Consider the following 22,910-nt stretch of genomic DNA (forward strand, 5'->3'; position numbering starts at 1 on the left):
TATGCCAAATTGCAGGGTCTTTATTGCCGGTGACCGTGGAGGACTCATGTCTTTCCAACTCGTGGCCCCAAAGGAAGGGTGGCAAGACTGTTTTATACCCGTAAACCACCTCCAGAGGTGGGGTGAAGGGATTCAGACATTCTGAGGGCCAGGGGATTCCGTAAATCACCTCCCGGGCAGAGAGGAGGGAGCCGTCTCCGGACATTCCAAGGACAACAGAGACTTGTTGTCACTTTGTTACCTAAGTGGTTTACAGAAGTCAAGATAAGCGTTAGTTTACACATTGTCTGGGCAGTAGTAGAATCCACAGGTCTTAGCTACTTATTACAACTCGCAGGGGCCAGGATGGAATTAGCTTGGGCTGCTTATTCTGGTCGTTACTGGTAAGCAAAGGCCAGCAATTCTGGCAGTTACTGATAAGAAAAGGTACGCAGCTTTACACAGTGAGCACTTTGCAGAGCAAACTAGCAGTTTTATTTACAGAAGCCAAGGCCAGTAGTTATTGTGAGGAGAATGGGGCAGTCGTTACAACTTATTTCTGAAAAACAGCTATGTCTTTTATAAAATGGCGTTGCTCAGGTTCCAGCTATAGCACCCTACTACTACTAATAATAATAGTGCCAAGCTTGTGAAACCTTGTCCAAAGGGAAAGTGATGGGTACTCAACTCTTTCCCTCAGTGGGTGTGAATAAGGAGGCTTCCAGCCTCATCCCTTGGCCACTCAAGTACCTGAACATGGGAGGGATGGAAAGAACCAGGGTCCATGATGGCGCTGCTGAGTCACAGGCTCACTCTCCTCTTCATAGCCAGTTGTGCGAACCTTTAGTCTTTCTGTTGATTATACCATTGTTTAACTAAGGTCTCTGTTACTGTGAAGAATAAGAACAGAAACAAGGAAAAGGCATGTTTGGTAGATGAAATAATCCTGCTGGTTCTTTCCAAAAATTTCCTGTCCTAATCCCCAGAATCTGTGAGTATATCACCTTACAAAACAAAAGGGATGTTGAGATGTGATTAAGTCAGTTGATGAAGAGATTATCCTGGATTATCTGGGTGGGTTCAATGTAATCACAAGGATTCCTGTAAGGGAAAGAGGGTGGCTGGAGAGTTATGGAGGAAATGTGACAACAAAAGCAGGGGATGAAATGATGTGTTTTAATGGAGAAGGAAGGCACCCTGTGAGCCAAGGAAAGCAGGTGGCTTTTAGATGGTGGAAAACACAAGAGAACAGATTGTCTTCTAGAGTTCTCATAAATAATGTAGCTCTGACAATATCTTGATTTAGCTCCTAAGACCCATTCAGACTTCTGACCTTCAGAACTATAAGACAATACATTTGTGTTGTTTTAAGCCACTAAGTTTCTGATTTTTTAAAACTTATTTTATTTTATTTTATTGTAGAGACAGGGTATGGCTATATTGCCCAGGCTGGTCTCAAACCCCAGGCCTCAGGCCATCCTTCCTCCTTGGCCTCCCGAAGTGCTAGGATTATAAGTGTGAGCCACCGTGCTGGGCCTGTGGTAATTTATAGTAGCAGCTATAGGAAACTAACACAGCATGGTAATTAGAAAACCCAAAAGAAGATGTCAGAAATAAGTACAAATGAAGCATTAATTAAATAGATACGAAAGGTTGAATCCAGTGGCTACTAAACACATAACGTAGAGATTGGATTTTTAAAACTCCAGCTAGGTTCCCTTCATGGAAGGTGTATCTAAAACAAAATAACGCAGGAAAAACATACCTATTGTCTCAGTTATCTACTGCAGTGTAACAAACCACCCTCAAAACTTAATGACTTAGGGCCAGGTTCAGTGGCTCACGTCTGTAATCCCAGCAGTTTGGGAGGCTGAGGTGGGTGGATCACTTGAGGTCAGGAGTTCGAGGATAGGCTGGCCAACATGGTGAAATCCCGTCTCTACTAAAAACACAAAATTAGCCGGGTGTGGTGTCACACGCCTGTGATCCCAGTTACTCGGGAGGCTGAAGCAGTAGAATTACTTGAACCTGGGAGGCAGAGATTGCAGTGAGCCAAGATCATGCCACTGCACTTCAGCCTGGGTGACAGAGCAAGGTTCTGTCTCAAAAAAACAAATAAAAAACAAACCTTAATGACTTAGGCAGGTGGCTTTAGTGGCAGCACGAAGCACACCCCAACTGCCGAGGAGCGAGAGTGCAAAGCTAAGAAACTAAGGCTTTTTGAAGAGTTTAAAGACATTTGGCTTCCTTTTCTGACCCACAAAGATAATGAATTGTATCAGCAGTGGCAGCTGAAATATCCTAAACTAATTCTCCAAGAAGCCGGCAGTGTTTCCGAGGAGCTCCATAAAGAGGCTCAAGAAGCTTTTCTCACACTGCACAAGCATGGCTAATTATTTCAGGACCTGGTTAGGATCCAAGGCACAGATATGCTCACTCTGGTATCTTCCATCCTCCCTGGTAATCCAGGCTGTGCCTGCAAGTACCTGAACACTAGGTTCTTTATGGTACTCTGGCCAGTGAAAGGGTCTAATGTAAAATACACCCAAGGTCAGGTGTGGTGGCTCACACCTGTAATCCCAGCACTTGGGGAGGCTGAGGTGGGCAGATCACTTGAGGCCAGGAGTTCCAGACCAGCCTGGCCAACAGGGTGAAACTCCGTCTCCACTAAAAAAAAAAAAAATACAAAAATTAGCATGGTGGCATGTGCCTGCAGTCCCAGCTACTCGGGAGGCTGAGGCAGGAGGATCGCTTGAACCCAGGAGGTGGAGGCTGCAGTGAGCCAAGATAGCATCACTGCACTCCAGCCTGGGTGAGAGTGAGCCTCTGTCTCAAAAAATAAAATAAAGCAAGGCTGAAATAGCTGGTGCTTGTCAGACCTTCCTCAAGCTTAATGACTAACTGCAGATAGAAATAATCCAGCCTTTGGAAGAACTCACTGCCAAAGAGAAGGCTAATGAGGATGCTGTGCCAGTGTGTTTGGCTGCAGATTTCCCCAGTGCTGACATAGGGTCATCCTATGATGGACAAGATGAAGTGGACATAAAGAGCAGAGCAGCATACAACTTAACTTTGCTGAATTTCATGGATCCTCCGAAAATGCCACACCTGAAAGAGAAACCTTATTTTGGCATGGGGAAAATGGCAGTGAGCTGGCATCACGCTGAGAATCTGGTGGACAGGCCCCAAAGAGGCAAGTGAGGACGACTCTCATCTCAAAGGCAGAGATCCTGAAACTTGGCATGTTGGTGTTAAGATCTCATGGGTGTAGAGACACCTGGTTTGGCAATACCCCTTCACCAAGGAGACTGCTATTTCATGCTTGGTAATCTTTGGAGAATCAAAATTATATTGCTACTCTAGCATCTAAATTTAGATTATTGGGTATATATTTTGAATATGTCTTATGAACTAAACTTTTGGAGTATTTTATATTAATAGTGAAACTTCTTTACGAGAACGTGTAACTAGGTTTTTCTTTTTTGAGATATTGCTAAATTTTCAAAAGTTGCTTTTCTTTTTTATTGTAAGTAGTTGTGGAGTTCCTCAAATACGCTAACCAATTCTCAGAATTCTTCATGAAAGCTATTAAGTCACCCAAGTCAACTTATTAGTATCACTTGAAAAAAATACTTCCCTGTCTATATACGTGTTTAGTAGTGGGAGAGTTTTATCTAGTTTTGAATTTAGTTTCTTCTCAGGAACAGCTGACCTGACTGACAACGGAGCCTTTCTCTCAACTTGCCATTTAGTTTTTTGGGAAGCCATATCTCAGCTGTGGTTAGGCTAACTTAAGCTGTAGAACTGATGGGGCTTTGTTTATTTCTTCTTTGCTGTTAAGTTTTTATTTTGTTTTTGGGCTTTCTACTTGTTTTCCCATATGCAGTGTGCAAACAGTATCCTTTTTTACTCAAACCTTCTTGGGGTTTATTCTTTACTTGGCTCTAGTTCCTGGTTCTTTGGGGTTTACTTCACTCCTATCTACCTGGAGAAATTTGCTCATATGTTAGTTTTGCAGCCTGGAAGAACCAGAGCTGACGCCCAGTGTTTATAATGAGTGAATTCCCAATTCGGTATTTGTAGAGAGTCCACTGTGTTCCAGGTACTGCGTAAGGTTCCAGGGGAGATATTGGAGGTGGATAAATCTTGGTCTTTGCCTTTGGGGAGTTCAGAGTACGGAATGGCCCTTTAGGCCATTCTCTCATTAAGCATTTTCCAAATTTTAGCTCACTGTACACCAGCTTCAAGGTTCTGGTCATATCCATGCAATATTTGTATAATTATTTACAGACTATTTCTGCCTAAACTAACTTTTTTAATCTTAAAAAAAAATTGAATGGCTTAAAGTAACAAATAAGACTGCTGGGCAAGTCTCTGCCTGTCTCCGCTGGGGTCACTCGTGCAGCTACAGTCATCTCAGACGGTCTTACACAACTGGTGCAGGCTGTTGGCCAGCCTCACCCTCTACATGGTCTCTCATCCTCCAGGACACTAACCCAGGCTTCTGTACGTGGTGGCAGCAGCATTCCAGGTGATGAGATCAGCAGCTGGCAGACCTGGCGAGGACTACACTCAGATGTCCCATAGCATCAGTTCTGCTGCCTTCTGTATTCACAAGTCACAGTGCCAACCATGATTCAACCAACGAGGAGAAGGACTTCCCTTTTTTTTTTTGAGACAGAGTCTTGCTCTGTCACCCAGGCTGGAGCGCAGTGGTGCAATCTCAGCTCACTGCAACTTCCACCTTCCAGATTCAAGTGGTTCTCCTGCCTCAGACTCCTGAGTAGCTAGGATTACAAGTGTGCACCACCACACCTGGCTAATTTTTGTATTTTTAGTAGAGACAGGGTTTCACCATGTTGGTTGGGCTGGTCTCAAACTCCTGACCTTGTGATACGCCCACCTTGGCCTCCTAAAGTGCTGGGATTACAGGCGTGAGCCATTGCACCCAGCCAACTTCTCCTTTTTTTTTTTTTTTTTTGAGACGAAGTTTCACTCTTGTTACCCAGGCTGGAGTGCAATGGCGCGATCTCGGCTCACTGCAACCTCTGCCTCCTGGGTTCAAGCAATTCTCCTGCCTCAGCCTCCCGAGTAGCTGGGACTACAGGCGTGCGCCACCATGCCCAGCTAATTTTTGTATTTTTAGTAGAGACGGGGTTTCACCATGTTGACCAGGATGATCTTGATCTCTTGACCTCGTGATCCACCCGCCTCAGCCTCCCAAAGTGCTGGGATTATAGTTGTGAGCCACTGCGCCCGGCCCCAACTTCTCCTTTTAATGGAAGAGTGGCAAAGTCACATGGTAATGTGGTATGGATTCAGGAAGGGAAGGGGTTATTGTGTCATCTTTTTTATCAGCTGACCATGTCTGGAAAATACTAACACAAAGTGGCTGTAGCAATATTAATATCAAAGTTGAAGTCAAGTTGAAAAGAAACTAAGAGGAAATATTTCTTAGAGATAAAAGAAGCACTACAACAAGAAGATAAATTAGTTGTGAGCATGTTTTCATCTAACGACATACATTCAGAATATGTAAAGCAAAAGTTGTTAAACAATAAGGAGAGGCTGGGCACAGTGGCTCACCACTGTAATCCTAGCACTTTATGATTACAGGGAGGCCACTGCTTGAGCCCAGGAGTTCGAGACCAGCCTGGGCAACATGGTGAAACCCCATCTCTACAAAAAAAAAAAAAATACAAAAAGTAGCCCGGGGATGGTGGCACGAGCCTGTAGTCCCAGCTACAGGAAGGACTGAAGTAGGAGGATCATGTGAGCCCAGAGAGGCTGAGGCTGAGATCGCACCACTGCACTCCAGCCTGGGCACAGAGTGAGACCCAGTCTCAAAAAAAAAAAAGGAGAAATTGACCCAAAAAAATCAGTGTTAGACTTTATCATATCTCTCTTGGAAAATAAAATATTAAGCACTTTAAAAAATAAGGACCAACACTATTTGAGTAACACAATAGCTTGACCTGATAGAAAGATGCAGAACTATATTCTTTTTTTTCTTAATTTTCATGAGCTTATCAAAATATTACTTACATTTAAGTAATCAGTTTTCATGAGCTGAAATATCCATTACATTTTTTCTATGTAAAATGCTCTGCATAAGTCATTTACTTTGATTTTCAGAACTGCCTTCTAAGCAGAAAATACATATTCACAAAAACTGACCATAAGCTAAGCTGCAAAGGAAATCTTAACACATCTCCCACCCAAAAGTAATACAACACAGACTGTCTTCTCTCACCACAATGCAATGCCATTAGAAGTGAAAAACAAAATGATAGCCAAACAAAAAACAAACTAATGTATGTCTAGAAACTTTTAAACAGACTTGTAAATAACTCAAAGAGATAGCAGGACCAGAACCTAGATTTCCAAATAACCAGAGTAGTTCATGATCTAGCCCATTTGTTCATATAAAGCTATTCGTTTTAAAATATTTGCTGAATTATATAAGAGAGACAAAGAGGGAGAGACAGAGAGGCAGAGACAGAACACAGAGGGCCAGGAAAGGGATTCACTGGAGCAACTAGTTCAATGTATGGAAGAATTGAAGGGTCAGATAGCTATTACCAGCCAGGTTCAGCAAAGCATAGAAGGATCTGCTGGTCTCAGTGACCTGGGCAGGCAAACAGCACCCGGGGGAGGCCAGGGCAAGACACCAGCAAGCAGACAGATCCTCTGGGCATGGATCCTAGGATAGATGCCATTTGCTTCTGATTCTTTAATGCAGATGAGCTCCTGTGTGCAGAGGAGAGAGGAGGCTCCTGGAAGCGGGTAAATTCCAGAAACTACAAGGGGCCCAACAGTCAATATCCAGAAGGATTCCAGATGGTTCCAACTCAACAGTGCCAGAATACTCACAACATGGGAACTGTCCGTTTTCTGACCACTGGAGTCCAGTGGTGCCTGAGCCAGGAGGCATGCCAAGTGAGTAGACCAGACATGGTATTTTCTCTACACAGCACAAACCAAAGCGCATATTTGATGGCTATGACATAGCAGTGCTTTAGCTTGTGACGAGGGTTACTCAGGATAATCCAGACCTCCAGAATTCTACTTGTGGCCTTAATAATTCACATTATTTGATTATATCAGTTAAAATACAGAGTACCCATCATTCTTTCCTTTGCACTATGGTAACAGAACATCTGTTGGGCTGAAATCCATTTTTTCTCCTTTTTGTGTGAATTCATTGATGCCTTCATCCACCCACTCACCCATCCCTCCACTTAACCAGCACTCAAAGCAAACCTAACACATCTCAGATCCTTGGTGTTTCATGTGTCATTGTTTATGTCTCTGATTACTCGTAGATGAGAAAAATAAAGAAGGTGTTGTGAGTTATTTGGGTGCTAAACGATATTCTAGAAAGAAGTGCTCAGCTAAAACTGTCCTAGACAAATAACTACAAAGAAGGAGAGAGAAAAATGAAAAAGAAAATAATGGCAGAGAGGAAATGGAGGGGAATTTCCTCAGTGGGGAATCTGGCTTCTTATCTGTCTGGGTTTTGATTTTCAGTTGCACCAGGGGAGTCTTTATGTCTGGGATGCTGAGAAAACCAGCCCACGCCAGGCGGGCTGTGAGGGCATGATTTGGAGGCGTTTAGTTTCTTAAACCCTAAAGTCTGGATTCTGATGTCAGAGGCCTGAGCCATTTTGCTCCTCCCCGACACCCCAGCTCCCACTCTACTTCCTCCAATCTTCCTAAGAATTCTGCCTCCTGCAGAAAGGCAGGTGTCGGATTTCCTTCTCCATCCTCCATTCCCGCTCAGGTTTCTCCTTCCTCACACCTGCACGCCCAGGCCCAGCGCCCCAGCCCCTCACCCCCAGGATAACTGTTAGAGCCTCTCACACGGGGCTGTCATCATTAGCACCCCGAGATTCCCGAGGGCTGAGACACTGAAGCCAGTGTCTGCATCTGCCACATTTCTCCCATAGCTGCGTACCAGCTGAGTGTGTTCCTAAGACGCCTAAGGAGCTGCGCACCCGGCTCCGGGTCCACTGCGACGCTGCGCGGAGGACAGCGGCCGCTCTGCCGGGCCTCGGGTGGGGTGGGGAGGGCCCACGGTCCTGCATTGAGCCCTGGCCCGGCAGCTCGGCGCCCGCACCACTCCCCTCGCCGAGCCCGCCGCTGAGTCTGCCGATCGCACGCTGCAGGTCTGGGGCTCACCCTGAATCCGGACCTACGGGGACCCCCGCGCGTTCCTGCTGGGTGCGCACCGCAGCCCTCAGTGGCCGGGCAGTCATTTCCATTTTCCAGAGGGGAAAGCCAAGCCTTGACCCCAGCGCTAGCACCGTGTTCTCCAGCGCTGGGACTTCCAAACCGCCCTCTCCCCATGTAGTATTTCTGGGGGCCCTCCCTGGGATTCCCCCCGGGGCGTAAAGTGAAGGAACGTCTGGGGACAAGCGCCCAGGAAGGATGTGGATTCTGTGTCCTCCGCCGGGAGCAGGCCTCACCGCAGGCGCGAGTGTGCAGGGCGCCCCGGGACGCGACGGAGATCGAGTCCCTGCCCTGCGGAGAACCCGGGGAACCGGGCCGCCGTCCCCCAGCGCTGCGGCCGCCGCGCTCTCCAGGGCCTGGGGTGGAGCGGAGGGCGGCGGGCTCAGACCAAAGTCCACCAGAGGCCAATATCCGCAGGGCCCAAGCACCCACCGCGGGGTCGCGGGGGTGGGGTCGCTGGGGTTTGCTCCGCCTTGTGAGCCTGGGGTTCTGGTTAAAAAGGCTGCCGACAGGCGGCTGGGCGGAGCCGCGGGCCTCCCTCGGCTGAGTACCGCGCAGCGAGGAGGCGCTCCGACAGTCATGGAGCGCCTCGTGAGAGTGAGGGCCTGGGTGGAGGAGAACCGGGCATCCTTCCAGCCCCCGGTCTGCAACAAGCTCATGTGAGTCCTGCACCGTCACGGCCTCCCCCTGCCCTCGCTTCCTCCCTCTCCTCCATCTGCACCCTCACCTTTCAGCTCCGAGTTCCTGAACCCAAAAGCCTGCAGCAGGGCAGCTTCAATCTCTGAGTTCTCGGGGGAAGATGGAAACGGGCTGTTCCGGTTCCACCACGTCGGCCTGTTCCTCTTTCTAGTGACTGTGGCCTTGACTTTTGAAGAAGGCTGAGGTGGCTCTGAGGCTGTGGGAGATGAGATGGCAGGGTACACCCCTTATGCGGGGCTGAGAAAGGATTCTCCAACCCCGAGTGACACTGGGCATTTTGGGAAAACGCAAAAGTGTGGGGAGGGTGGTTTTCAAGGCCCCAGAAGTGCACTCGAATGTAGGCCTGGGGGCAGCCTAATCAGACACCCCAACCCTTCCCAGAAGCCACAGGCAAAGGGAAAGGCAGAGAATCCGCTCCTTTGGGAAGTTCTTGATTTCTTGCTCTTTCCAGGGCCCCTCTTTGCAGGCGTGCAGGAACACACACACACACACACACCACCAGACCCTACCTAGGCTACCTCTGCCAGCAGCCTCTGCCTGCAGCACCCAATAGGGTTGGCTGTCCAGCTGCCATCTTTCTCTGGCAGACATCTCAGGCCCTGCCCTGCGGCACAGTCACCTCCCTCATCCCCCCAGTTCCATGGCTGGCCCTCACATGCCAGCTAGATCAAGGTTCGCATTCCCCATTTTTGCTGTGTCCACAGGATATGGTCCATGGGTGGGACCTCAAAACAGACAGCTGCAATCACTAACACTTCGACGGGCCCAGGACTATGCCAAGTGCTTTTACATCATCTCCTCTCATTTTCACAGTAGCGCCATGAGGTGGGATTTTCATAAGTCACTTTTCCAATGTCACAGAGTGCCTGTCGGGTAGGCTCCAGACTCAACCCACAGAACAGTTCTACTCCAGAGTCCACGCTCACTCTTGGTCACCATGCAACACCACATGGCCAATAGTCAATCTCTCCCCAAAGACCTCTCCTACCACTTGTTGCCCCCCAGTCAAATATGTGTCGTCGCCTTTGCCTCCTCCCACCACTTTATCCCTCTCTGCAGTCAGTCTCTCAGTCTTCCCAAGGCTCCCCCGAGGTCTCACGTCCATCCGCCCGGGCCTCTCCCTAGCATTCGATGGTTTGCTGGCATCATTAGTGTTCTTGCTTCTGCCGCACCACACCCACCTCCACCTTCATCTTCACAAGGCGACCTCCTTGTGTTTGTGTCTGTGTCTGTGTCCAAATTTCCCCCTTTCAAAAGAACACCAGGCCTATTGGATCAGGGGCTCACCCTACTCCAGGGTGACCTCATCCTAACCTAACCACATCTCAAGGACTCGATTTCCAAATAAGGTCACATTCTGCCCGACTGGGTGTTAGGACTTCAACATATACATTTGGGAGAAGGGGTTGCTATTCAGCCCATAGCACCACCCAGCAAAGTGAGAAGCTGCTGGAGGGTTCGGCCAGAGGAGGGGCAGGTCTGGTTTCTGCATTCTGATTGCTGGATAGAAAGAATTCTTGAGTGGACTTATTTAAGAATTGTCTGTATGTATCTAAATTACATCTCAGTGAAGTTGATTTTTAAAAAATAACAATGTTCCAGGTTTCCCAACACCCCTTAGGCCAAGACCAGACTCCATGGCTGGTCCACCTCCTGGTCCAGCCTTCTCAGCATCACTCCCCAAGGTCATCCCCAGTGCTTCTAGTCTCAGAACCTCTGCACCCAGCTCTCCAGGGCACACCCTTCCCCCATCAAGTTCCTCGCAGCTTCTCTCCCCTCCTTGAAGCTCTATGTGGCTTTAAGTTCTTTAATCACAGACTGTTCCACGACAGCCTCCTCCTGCCCTGCAACCTCACTCACTTTGCAAACATCAGCGCCACAGGTGTGCTTCTGGCTTATTGGGCCCAGCCTCCCAAAAGGAGGGTAAAGGAAAAAGACTGGCTCTTCCATCTTGTCCCTAGGCCTCCCACCATGGGCTGGAAAACAGCCCACAGGAGAGGACACTCAGAAAGGACCTGCCAGTCTAGATTTGGGGGCTCAGACCTCCTCCATAGGGGGAGGATGATGGATGGATAATGATGGTGTGGGATAGCCCCTCCCCTCCCCTCCCAAACCATCGTCATCCATGCAAGCAGCCTCTAGCCTGCTGTGCCCTGTATGTACAAATGGTCCGGACCCAGCCTCTCCCTTGCTCTGAGGAAAGCTGTTGCCCTTGCCCTCTGTGGCAGGGCCACCTCAGACGACCCTGAAGCCCCACCCAGGCACGTTCTGATGCTTATTCACCCCGGAGTGTGCACCCTGAAGAAAGACCCTGCTGTGGGGGGTGGGGGTTGTTGTTCTCAGGAGGTGCTGAGGTATTTTTCCCATAAAAAGGTAACACCATACCAATAGCAGAAAGGCTGAGGAGGTTAAGCATGCTTTCGTTCCAAACAGCTGACTAGGTGCCCCACAGACCCAGTGCCAGCCTGGCAGTCAGGGAGCCTGGGACTTGGCTCAGGTTCAGTCATTCCCTGGCTAGGTGACCCTCTCTTGGCTGGCTAAACAGACTGTAAAATAAGAGGGTTGTATTGAGTTTATTTGTGAATGTTATTTATTTATTTAAGACAGAGTCTCCGTTACCCAGGCTGCACTGCAGTAGCACAATCTTAGCTCACTGCAACCTCCACTTCACAGGTTCAAGCGATTCTTGTGCCTAAGCCTCCCAAATAGCTGGGATTATAGGTGCCTACTGCCAGGCCTGGCTAATATTTGTATTTTTAGTAGAGATACAGTTTCACCATGTTGTCCAGGCAAGTCACAAATGCCTGACCTCAAACAATCCACCCACCTCTGCCACCCAAAGTGCTGGATTAGAGGCATGAGCCACCAAGCCTGGCTAGGTTTCTTTATTTTATCAAACACTTAAATAGTGCTTGCCATATGCTAGGCACCATTCTGAGAGCTTCCAAATATCAATTCATGTATTCTGTTTAAGCTCTGTGAGGTAAGAACTGTTTCTCTATTTTACACATAAGGTTAATAACATGCCCCAGGGCCTGTGCTTATAAACACGTGTCTCACTGACTTGACACTGTCTGAGGCCCCTGCTAGATGTCACCTTTCCTGTATCCACTGAGCCATGCCTCCAGCCAGGGGAGAGTGCAGGGTCCCATAGTCACACAGCATGGGTGAGTGGCAGGTCAAGGGTGTTTGGCCCCTGCCCTGCCCCATCCTGGGAAGGGGCCTCCAATTTGCCGCTCCTCTGTAATTTGAGATCTTTTTTTTTTTTTTTTTTTGAGATGGAGTTTTGCTCTTGTCACCCAGGCTGGATTGCAATGACGCGATCTCAGCTCACTGCAACTTCCACCTCCCGGGTTTAAGCAATTCTCTGCCTCAGCGTCTTAAGTAGCTGGGATTACAGGCACATGCCACCACGCCCAGCTAATTTTTTGTATATTTAGTAGAGACAGGGTTTCACCATGTTGGTCAGACTGGCTTTGAACTCCCGACCTCAGGTGATCTGCCTGCCTCAGCCTCCCAAAATGCTGGAATTACAGGTGTGAGCCACAGTGCCCAGCTGTAATTCGAGATCTCGATCTCAGCCTGGGATCCTGGTTGATGAAGCCATAGATTCATCACCACATCATTCCCCTTGTTGGGTCAGAGGACGTGAGAGGGGCACACAAACCGGGACAGACACAGACACGATCCCAGAGACACAGACACTTAGATGCACACGGGGGATGCACGGATGAAAGTGGAGGGACAGGGACAGTAAAGCCAAAACAGCCCTGCTCCTTCTCCCAGGGGTCCTCAGGCTCCCACCTGGCTCCCACAGGACCCCTGCCCTCTTCACTCCTGGGTGATAGTTTAGAACGTCTCCCCCACTTTGTGCATTGCAGGCACCAGGAGCAGCTCAAAGTCATGTTCGTCGGAGGCCCCAACACCAGGAAGGACTATCACATCGAGGAGGGTGAAGAGGTAGGCTTGACTGCGTCTCCTTGGATCTAGGTCTGTGGACAAGGAGCCTGGCCCTGCGGGGAGCGGACACTTCCCATGAGAGGGCCAGAGATGATGGGCTGGATAGGGGTGGACACATGGCTGATGAGTGAAGGGGGCACAACTGAAATCACAGGGCACAACTGCTGCCTCCAAGCTGGTGGGCAGGCAGCGACACTTCGACAGCCAGCACCTCTGCTGGGGGAACCCCAGGAAACAGCCCACACCCCGAAGGTGAGAGAGGCTCTAGGCGTGAGGCATCCTCCCCCTGAATATAGGGGTTGGCCATGCGCAGGGGATACCCTAGTCTCCTCTCCACAAACTTGACAGATTCGACTGGTCTCCAAAATCAGACCAACCCTTGAGGGCACTCTCCTTCCGGTTCCAGGTTCTCCATGAAATTTTCTTTCCTGTGGACAGGGGCAAAGTGCCAGAACACTGTGGGTGAGAGCTGGGCTGTGGGCGTGGCAGAGGGAGCAGGAGGGGCTGAGGGAGGCGGAGCAAGTGGCCGAGGGGTGGGCATGCTAGGGGGATACCTGGAGCTGAAGGAGGAGTTGGGGCTGAGTGGCCCTTCCTTAACTAGAGGCTGCAAAACCCATCTGTGGCTGTGTGGCTGGGGCAGGTGGGAGGGGGAATTTACCTTGAATCAACTTTTGTACCTTGATGTTTGGACTGTGCTTCTCTACTCCCCTACCCAAGTAAATAAACAAAAGCAAAGTTTAGAGAGGAAGGTGAGTCCCTTTAAGGAGAGACACAGAATCTCCTCCGATGGAAAAGGACCAGTAGAGGGGCTCCCCATCTTCTCAGGGAGTCTGATTCTGGGGGTGCAAGATCAGAGTCCAGCTTGATCAACAGCCTCTGCCCCATTGAGGGCACTCAGGCCACAGCCAGGGACTGTAGTGAGCATGGGAGAATGACCTGTTCAACAAACATTTGCTGAGCACTTCATGTGTGCAATGGCACATGCAAGGCTGTGCAGAGGAACTACTGGGCCTGGGCCAGCAGAACCAGCCACCCGTAACCTCTCACCCTCCAGGGGCCCTGCACCGCTCCTGGCTACCCCCTTCTTACAAACGCACCTCACTGGAGACTGTTTGCTTGGTGGAAAAAGTCAATGGGAAAATCTAAAACTATACAGGGGAGGTAGGTGGACCTGGAGTGGCTATGTAGGGGAGGCACAGCTGGCTGCGGGGTCTTCCAGGGGCTTCGGCCTTCTCTGTTGGCCCTGGTCTCAGCACCCAGCTCTCCTGTCTCCCTCAGTCTTGGCTTCCCTTCTCCCCTGCTGCCTCTGCCCCATGCTGCATCCAGTGGTTTCTCCAAGCTCAGGTGGCTGAGTGTCCCCTGAGGGACAGCTCATGCCCTGACTCATATGGCAGCTAAGTGATGAGGAGGGCTGGCCAGCACATGTGTCCTCACTATGAAGGGACGCCCAGGTGTCTGGGAGGAATCTGGCTGGAGGTGAGCTTGGGACAGAGCTTGGTCCCACCCTGAGGAGGTTTTGGTGGCAGGGTGGTGCAGCACTTGGGCAACCTCTTCTCTGTCCCTGCCTGTCCTCACCCAGCGGGAGCCTGGAGAGACTCCAGACTGTGCTGTAGAAGCAGTGTAGCTCAGGATGCAGGCTCCTCCTGAACAGTGAGAAAAGGGGAGCTGCTCAGACCTGGGTTCAAATCACGCCTCTTACTGAACCACATTTTCCTCCTCATTGAGCTCTGCCTCTGCAATAGCAGTCAGGGTACCTCCAGCTCCCTGGCCCAGCCCCCCACTCCCCAGTGCCACCTACCTCCCCCAATTCCCCAGTGCCACCTACCTCTTAGACTCCACCTCCCTCATCCTCACACCTACCACATAGACTCCACTTCCCTCACTCTCTTCTTGGGCGTGCAGGTGGCCAGAGGCAGATGAACTTGCATTGGAATTCTTTGCCTCTTACCCTGGGATTTTGGACAGGGCATGTCATGTCACCTCTCCGAGCCTGTTTCCTTAAGCACGTGGGGACAATGGCCCTGTCTGATGGAAGAATTCAGTGCATAGAGTATGTGCACAGAGCCTGGTGCAGAGTCAGTGCTTGATACGCCTTGCTCCTCTACCCCCTTGCCTTTCCACTTGGCCTGCCTGAAAGGCCTTTCAGGTCAGAAAGCCAGACTCTATTCAGTATTTGCCTGAGCCAGTACAGTTAATCTTCCAGCCAGCCCCAGGCCCCCAAACATCATTTGCTTCCAAACTGAGCATAATTCCTTTCGGATTGCCCACAGCTGTTTGGGATTTTCTGCTGTTCAGTGGTCTGTTCCTCTGCTCCAGACCAGGCCTGCCCCTCTGAGCAGGGGACAAGAGCAAGAAAATGCCAAGTAGCCTGCCTGGTAAGGGTTTAAATCTGGCCCAGAGGATCCCTCCAGACTCCCCTCCCCCAACTTTTCCTTTGCCCCTCCTCCCCTCCCTCATTGTGAAAGGACCCTAGACACACACACACACACACACACTTCCTCCCCGCTTGGGGGGTGTGGGGAGGAAAGCATATCGAATTGCTCCCTATAAGAGAACCTGGTATGTTTGTTTTTATTTGTATTAAATAATATTTATGGGGTTTTTGTTTGTTCGTGTTTGTTTTTGTTTTTTAGAGATGGAGTCTCACTCTGTCACCCAGGCTGGAGTACAGTAGTGCAATCGTAGCTCACTGCAGCCTCAACTCCTGGGGCTCAAGAGATCCTCCCACCTCAGCCTCCCAAGTAGCTGGGGCTACAGGCACATATCACCATACTCAGCTAATTTTTTCTATTTTTTGTAGAGATGGGGTCTCACCATGTTGCCCAGAATGGTCTCCATTCCTGGCTTCAAGTGATCCTGCCATCTCCCAGAGTGCTAGGATAACAGGCATAAGCCACCACATCTGGCCTACGGGTTGTTTTTAACAATAAAAGTAAATATTGCTCCTTGTAGAAAATACGAGAAATATAGAAAGAAAAATCCTCACCTCATTCATAATCGCACCACAGAGGGCTGCTGTGCACAGGCTGCCTATGCTAGATTTGTATCGCCACCAACTCAAACCCTGCTGGGTATGATTTTGAATCATTAACATATCTTTAGCATTTTCCATTTTTCCTTAACAGTTATTCAAAAACATAGTTTTTAATGGCTGCATAATGTTTCATATTTGAATCTACCATCAAATATTTCCATTTCCCCTATAATGATATTAGCATTACTTTCATGATGAATATTAATAGCTAGAGGCTGACTGAGTGCTTACTATGCACTGGGTACATATGTGTGAAATATCTCTGGCATCTTCACAGCCACCTTTTGAGTAGACAACTGTCACTTTGTAGATGAGGAAACTGAGGCACAGGTGGCTAACTGAATTAACCAAGGGCACAGAGCACCCTGGCAGAGCTGAGGGCTTTTAACTATGTGCTGTGTTAAAAACAGCCTTGCGGTCAGGAGTCGTGGCTCACTCCTGTAGTCCCAGCACTTTGGGAGGCAGAGGCAGGCAGATCACAAGGTCAGGAGTTTGAGACCAGCCTGACCAATATGGTGAAACCATATCTCTACTAAAAATACAAAAATTAACCAGGCATGGTGGCATGCCTCTGTAGTCCCAGCTACTCAGGAGGCTGACTGAGGCAGGAGAATCGCTCGACTTGGGAAGGCAGAGGTTGCAGTAAGCTGAGGTTGTACCACTGCACTCCAGCTTGGATGACAGAGTAAGACTCCATCTCAAAAAGAAAAGAAGAGAAAAGAAAAAAAGCCTTGAATATACACCGTGAGGCAGTGTGTCTCTGATTAACTGAGGTCTCATTCCTGAGGTGAAATTACTGAGGTCCAGGTTGTATGGTGATGAGCTATCCGGATTCACCCAGAACTTTCCCAGCTTTAGCACTGAAGGTCCTGCATCCCAAAAAGCCCCACGGTCCCTACAGAATTGTGAACTGCCAGGGCTCTTCCCGCTCATGGCCAAATTGCCCTTCAGAAGGGTTGTGACTATGTGTGCCTAGTGGCAGACGGCAGAGCCACATTTCTCCGAGTCCCTAGAGCTCAGCTTGCTTTCTCTTGGTAGATGCTGTTGGTAACATCCCTTCAACTATTTGGCTGGAGCTTTTAACACCCAGGCAATGTGTGACTGGTGGAGAGAAAACCAGTCTGCCTCCTCCTCTTCCTCCCAATTCCATGGGGTGATCTCAGTAAACGTGGGGTGATCTCAGTAAATAAGGGACTTAGGATGGAATCAGAAAAATGCAGTAGGAGCCCCCCAGGAGAGCACAGGAGGCACATGCTCCCATCCCTCACAACCCCCAACCCATCCCAGGCTGCCAGCGTCATCGAGTCCATTTACCCCAGCAACCTCCACAGCCCCACGCCCTGCCAGGGTGTCAACCTGGCCAGAGGCTCCAGAGCCACATACAGCCTTGGGTCTAAGCTGTGGCTCCAGCTGGAGATTAACTAGCTATGTGACATTAGGCCAGTTGATTTACCCTCTAAGCCTTGGTTTTCTTTCTTTATTTTCTGCTGAATGGGGTTAATGATACTTTTGGAGATTGCTTTGAAGGTTTCTAGTAGAAAAGTGCCTGGCACACAATAAATGGGTGGGTCCCCTACCTGACTGCTGGGTCACTTGGTTCCTCAGTAAGCATTTCATCCAACTCCTGCCTGCCAGCCAAGCAACCGCTGTTGCATCCTGGGTACTCTGGTCACTTGGAAGACATGATCCCATGTGTCCCCAGCACTCCAGTCCATGGCATGCGTGGGGAGACAGGCCTCAGGACAGAAGTATAGAGCTGCCCATCAACTCCAAGGCCTTCAGAAAGTTTCTCAGGTTTCCTGGTCAGAATTCAGGGCCTGGGCAGTGGCCAAGGACCTGGAAGAGAAAACAGGGAGGGTCCAAGCCTCTTTCCTGTCCCACAGGTATTTTACCAACTGGAGGGAGACATGGTTCTCCGAGTCCTGGAGCGAGGGAAACACCGGGATGTGGTCATTCGGCAGGGAGAGGTGAGGCCAGATCCCAGCAGGGTGGGGAAGAGAAGGGTGGCCACAATGGAATCCACTCTGTCCACTTCTCCTGGCCCTGGCTGAGGTCTCGTCCTCCCTACCTTTTCCTGCCCTCCACACCATCTCCTGCCTACCTGCCCCTTCCCCATCCTCTCTCTTCCCCATCCTCCCTCTTCCAGGCTGCCCCATCCTCAGTACAGTCCAATATTCCCTCTGGTTCCCCGGTGTAGGGGCTGGACAGAGAAGAGGGACCAGGGTGAATGAGCAGTGGCCCCCTGCTGCCTGGGAGTCAGCTGGGGACGCTCGGGATGTTGGAGGCGCTGAGTGCTCCATGAGGGATGGTAGCCTCACTGTGTGTCTTGTGTCTACCACTGCAGATATTCCTCCTGCCTGCCAGGGTGCCCCACTCACCACAGAGGTTTGCCAACACCGTGGGGCTGGTGGTTGAGCGGAGGCGGCTGGAGACCGAGCTAGATGGGCTCAGGTAATTCTGTCTGGAGCGCTGGGGTAGAGAAAGGTCAAGCAGCAGAGGAGCGCAGCTCTAAACTGCAGTTGAAAAAATCCTACATAGACTCAAGAAAGCACTTCCTGGCCACTAAGTGGACAGGAGGGCTTCGCAGCAGAGGCAGTGGAGAGCCTATCCTATTTTTGTTGGCTGATGGTGGAGGGGTAGGGTGGGGTGGATTCTGTTCTCTGTGACCCCCTGGAGCCCATACAGCCTGATGACCTTTGGCTGAAACCAGAATCTGCTTTCTGCTTGAGGTTGTTAACCCTGAAAATTCGAAACAGGTCTCAGTTAATTTAAAAGTTTATTTTGCCAAGCTTGAGGACATGTGCCCATGACACAGCCTCAAGAGAGCCTGATGACATGTGCCCAAAGTGATCAGAGCACAGCTTGGTTTTTCACATTTTACGGACACATGAGATACCAATCAACATACGTAAGATAAACATTGGTTCCATCTGGAAAGGGGAGACAATCCAAACCAAAGGTGGGAAGACTCAAAGTGGGAAGGAGGCTTCCAGGTCACAGATAGATAAGAGACAAATGGTCTCTTTAAGCTAAAGGTGATTTTGGGGGCCCAAGACATTTTCCTTTCACATTTCCCCCTTTTCTTTTAAAAAAATCTTTTGGAGAAAGCATTTTAGAAGAAATTGAGTCTCTGGTCCCAGGTTTTGTCTGACCTCTCATGGCGAGGATGGTTTATTTGTAGAGGGGTAGGTTCCAAATTATTAGGAAAGTTCATTTTTAGAAAGTTATGAAGTCTCATGTCTTACAAAGAGAAAATAGGGGAAGGAAGGGAGAAAAACAACAACAAACAAAAGAACAATCCTGGAAAATTGACATGGGCCCACATTACTCTGAAGTCTATACATCAGCAGGCAGGTATGAAAGTTGCTTAGGTACTAAATAGGTTGCTGATATTTTCTTCTGATGATTAAGTTGTCTAGATTCAGTTTTCAGGGCTTAAAGAAAGCATAGCTTAGTTTTCAGTGACTCTAAGTTAGGGGAAAAAAAGAAGGAAAAAAATTGAAAACATTATTTTGAAGACTTGTAGCCAAGAAAAATTAGAATTCAGTCCAAATGGCAGAAAAATGATAAAGATTGAAAAGCTTTAGGCAAGACTAGAAGCTAATGACAGTTGTACTATAGTTTTCAAAACATAATTTTTCTCTCTAGTTTCCCATTTTTACTAAAGACAAATCAGGGTAGGATTGATTTTCTTTATTATACTTGGCCTAATTATTTATATACAGTGCAGCAAGAATAATTATTTTCACATAGGCTTTTAAATTGGCTCTGATGGAACTTTATTCCATAGAAGGAATCTCAGCTAAGACCTTTTTTAAAAGGTCTTATACCTAGCCATGTATATGTGCTATTAAATACCCATGAGTTGGGTGATCCTGTTGAGGTTACAAAACAAACTTGGGGCTTCTGGGCCTGTCAGAGACAGGGCCTTTACTTATCAGAGGTCAGGAACACTGTATTGGGAAGGTATGAGGCTAGTTTCCCCAGGGATTTTTTATTGGCTCAATAAACCAAGCTTGATCCCTTAAAGGAAAGCACACCATTCCAGTCAAAGCCTTGATAAAATAACCAGTTTCTCCAATTATGTCCTGTTGCAAAATGAAAACAGAGTCTTATTGCACTTATGCATGTAACTGTATTGCCATATGTTAAGAATACTCACATCGCTTCTCGGCCTTTTGGCTAAGATCAAGTGTTAAGAATACTCACAAATAGCTTCCAAATTCTGGAGAAATCAGGTAGAGAGAAACAAATGTCCTTCAAATTTTGTTCATAGGAGAATACTAAATTGTTAAAAGCTGTCAATAGCAATAAAGAAAAGTTTCCTTGACTCTGAAGAAAACAAAAACAAAGGATCAGTAACATTTAAAGCAAAAGTAAAAAAGATTACTTTAATCTTCTATGAGTTCAGTTTACACAGTTAACTCTTGTTGTCCTTGATAGTCGTAAACATTTCAGCTCTCCATGAGAGTTCAGAAAGTTTTTCTTTTCTATTCTAATGTCACAATTTCCAGGGTTATCAGAAACCTGTGTTTAGGAACACCTGTTAGAGTTCTATAGCTGATTGTGCCACTGCACTCCAGCCTGGGTGACAGTGTGAGACTCTGTCTCAAAAAAAAAAAAAAAAATCAGCAGGATTTGGTGTTTTTTTTAGACCCAGGAGTCAAAGCCCTGTAACTTAATGTCACAAGGACATTAAAAGCACATACAGAGAGATGTAATAACCTTAATTTTAAAAAAATTTTAATTTCAGTTTTTTTCCTAAAACAAGACAATTGCCCATGGATGACAAAAAGTTTTAAGGCAGCCATAGTCAAAGACACAATTGGCAAGAAAATTTGTTAGCTCTGTAACACATAATAACTTAATATAATTATAATTACTACTGATGATGCACACTAAGTTTTATCAAAATTATAGGAATTTCCCATAATTTTGGAATACATACCAATAAGATATTTATACAAATACAGCCCAAAGAAAACCAACTACCACTTCATATTTGACAATGCTTCCTGTACAATTTTTATACCAAATAAGCCAAACTATGTCATTTTTGGACTTCAGGGAACCTAATATCTTTACACATTAATTAGGTCAGAAAAAGACATGATTTATCATTTGATTTTGGAAAGTTTGTCAAATATTAAAGTTTTAAAACTCTTGATATTATAGGATCATTCATTTAACCAAAGTAATAACTCAAGGATTTCAAAAAACCTTCATTCTTAGAGAGAAGACTTAATGTTCCAAACAGTAAGCTCTAATAAAAACAGCTTGAAACTAATTAATTATGTTTTTCTTTTTATTTTATTTTTTATTTTTTATTTTTTTTGAGACGGAGTTTCGCTCTTGTTACCCAGGCTTGAGTGCAATGGCGTGATCTCGGCTCACCACAACCTCCACCCCCTGGGTTCAGGCAATTCTCTTGCTCAGCCTCCTGGGTAACTGGGATTACAGGCACGCGCCACTGTGCCCAGCTAATTTTTTGTAATTTTTAGTAGAGACAGGGTTTCACCATGTTGACCAGGGTGGTCTTGATCTGCTGACCTTGTGATCCACCCGCCTCGGCTTCCCAAAGTGCTGGGATTACAGGCTTGAGCCACCGCGCCTGGCCTATGTTTTTCAAAATTATATGTTGACAATAAAATATAACCTTCATAAGCCTTTCATAGCCTTTACTTAGGATTCAGTTAATGCTTCAAGAAAACCTTGTTAATCTGACATGGAGACCCATATGCTGGTCCTGCATCAGTGTGCCTTTGACATTAATGACTAATTTATAGAGAAACTGAACTTATTTTTTTATTTTTTTGAAATGGAATTTCACTCTTGTTCCCCAGGCTAGAGGGCAATGGCACGATCTCAGCTCACTGCAACCTCTGCCTCTTGGGTTCAAGCAATTCTCTTGCCTCAGCCTCCCAAGTAGCTGGGATTACAGACATGTGCCACTATGCCCGGCTAATTTTGTATGTTTAGTAGAGATGGGGTTTCACCATGTTGGTCAAGCTGGTCTCAAACTCCTGACCTCAGATGATTCACTTGCCTCAGCCTCCCAAAGTGCTGGGATTACAGGCATGAGCCACTGCACCCAGTGAGAAACTGAACTTATTTTCTCTCTCAAAATGGGTGCTTACAATTTCCCATGCCCACCTCTTCCATGATAGTCCCTGGGCCTTGAGGAGTTGAATAGCTTTAATTTATGTCTCTGTGTTTCAGGAATACAGTTTACTTTGATTGGCATCTTCTACTGGGCCTGAAGAAGGGACTTTAATTGCTGTTAGTGTTTAACATTTAGCAGGACTTGGCCAGGCACGGCGGTTCATGCCTGTAATCCCAGCACTTTGGGAGCCCAAGGCAGACAAACCACGACATCAGGAGTTTCAGACCAACCCGGCCAACATATTGAAACCCCATTTCTACTAAAAATATTAAAGATTAACCGGGTGTGGTGGCAGGTGCCTGTAATTCCAGCTACTCAGTAAGCTAAGGCAGGAGAATCGCTTGAACCAGGAGGTGGAGATTGCAGTGAGCTGAGATTGTGCCACCGCATTCCAGCCCAGGTGACAGTGTGAGACTCTGTCTCAAAAAAAAAAAAAATTAGATGTACTTGGTGTTCTTTTTAGACCCAGGAGTCAAAGCCCTGTAACTTACTGTCATAAGGACATTAAAAGCACATACAGAGAGATGTAACCTTAATTTTAAACATATGTCATCACCTTAATTTTTAAAAAAATTAATGTTTTTTTCTAAGCAACCCAAAACATAATAATAATATGACAACTTGATCATATAAAAGCTTTTGCTGTAAAATTATAACTAAGACAGTGAAAAATATTTGACTTAACTGACTCCATCTTGCTTCTAACCTCCAAGCTGTCCTTGTCCATTTCTGGGTATAGGTTGAACTAACTTTGGGAGGAATTTAGTTTAGTTAACTAGAGCCCCTTTTTATATTTTCAGCAGTGAAATGTGTACACAACACATATATAGACTTATTAGGCAT

The 22,910-nt window shown here is 47.5% G+C and overlaps 1 protein-coding gene and 1 long non-coding RNA gene across 2 annotated transcripts in view; one reads left to right on the plus strand and one right to left on the minus strand.

Annotated features, from left to right (window-relative positions):
• On the minus strand, nt 1-9,002 carry LOC144579314 (uncharacterized). Its single transcript, XR_013526642.1, has 3 exons — nt 8,939-9,002; nt 730-869; nt 1-241 (listed from the first exon to the last, which is right to left on the minus strand). It is a non-coding gene; the product is annotated as an uncharacterized LOC144579314 (long non-coding RNA).
• Nucleotides 8,734-22,910, plus strand: part of HAAO (3-hydroxyanthranilate 3,4-dioxygenase) — a 27,545-nt gene continuing 13,368 nt past the window's right edge. Inside the window, exons 1-4 of the mRNA XM_002757835.7 lie at nt 8,734-8,870; nt 12,792-12,870; nt 17,788-17,871; nt 18,249-18,355. Of these exons, the coding sequence (XP_002757881.1) occupies nt 8,791-8,870; nt 12,792-12,870; nt 17,788-17,871; nt 18,249-18,355 (350 nt within the window). The 5' untranslated portion in view covers nt 8,734-8,790. The remainder of the gene's footprint in view (nt 8,871-12,791; nt 12,871-17,787; nt 17,872-18,248; nt 18,356-22,910) is intronic.

Source organism: Callithrix jacchus, chromosome 14 (genome assembly GCF_049354715.1).
Source record: "Callithrix jacchus isolate 240 chromosome 14, calJac240_pri, whole genome shotgun sequence".
NCBI classification, from domain to species: Eukaryota; Metazoa; Chordata; class Mammalia; order Primates; family Cebidae; genus Callithrix; species Callithrix jacchus.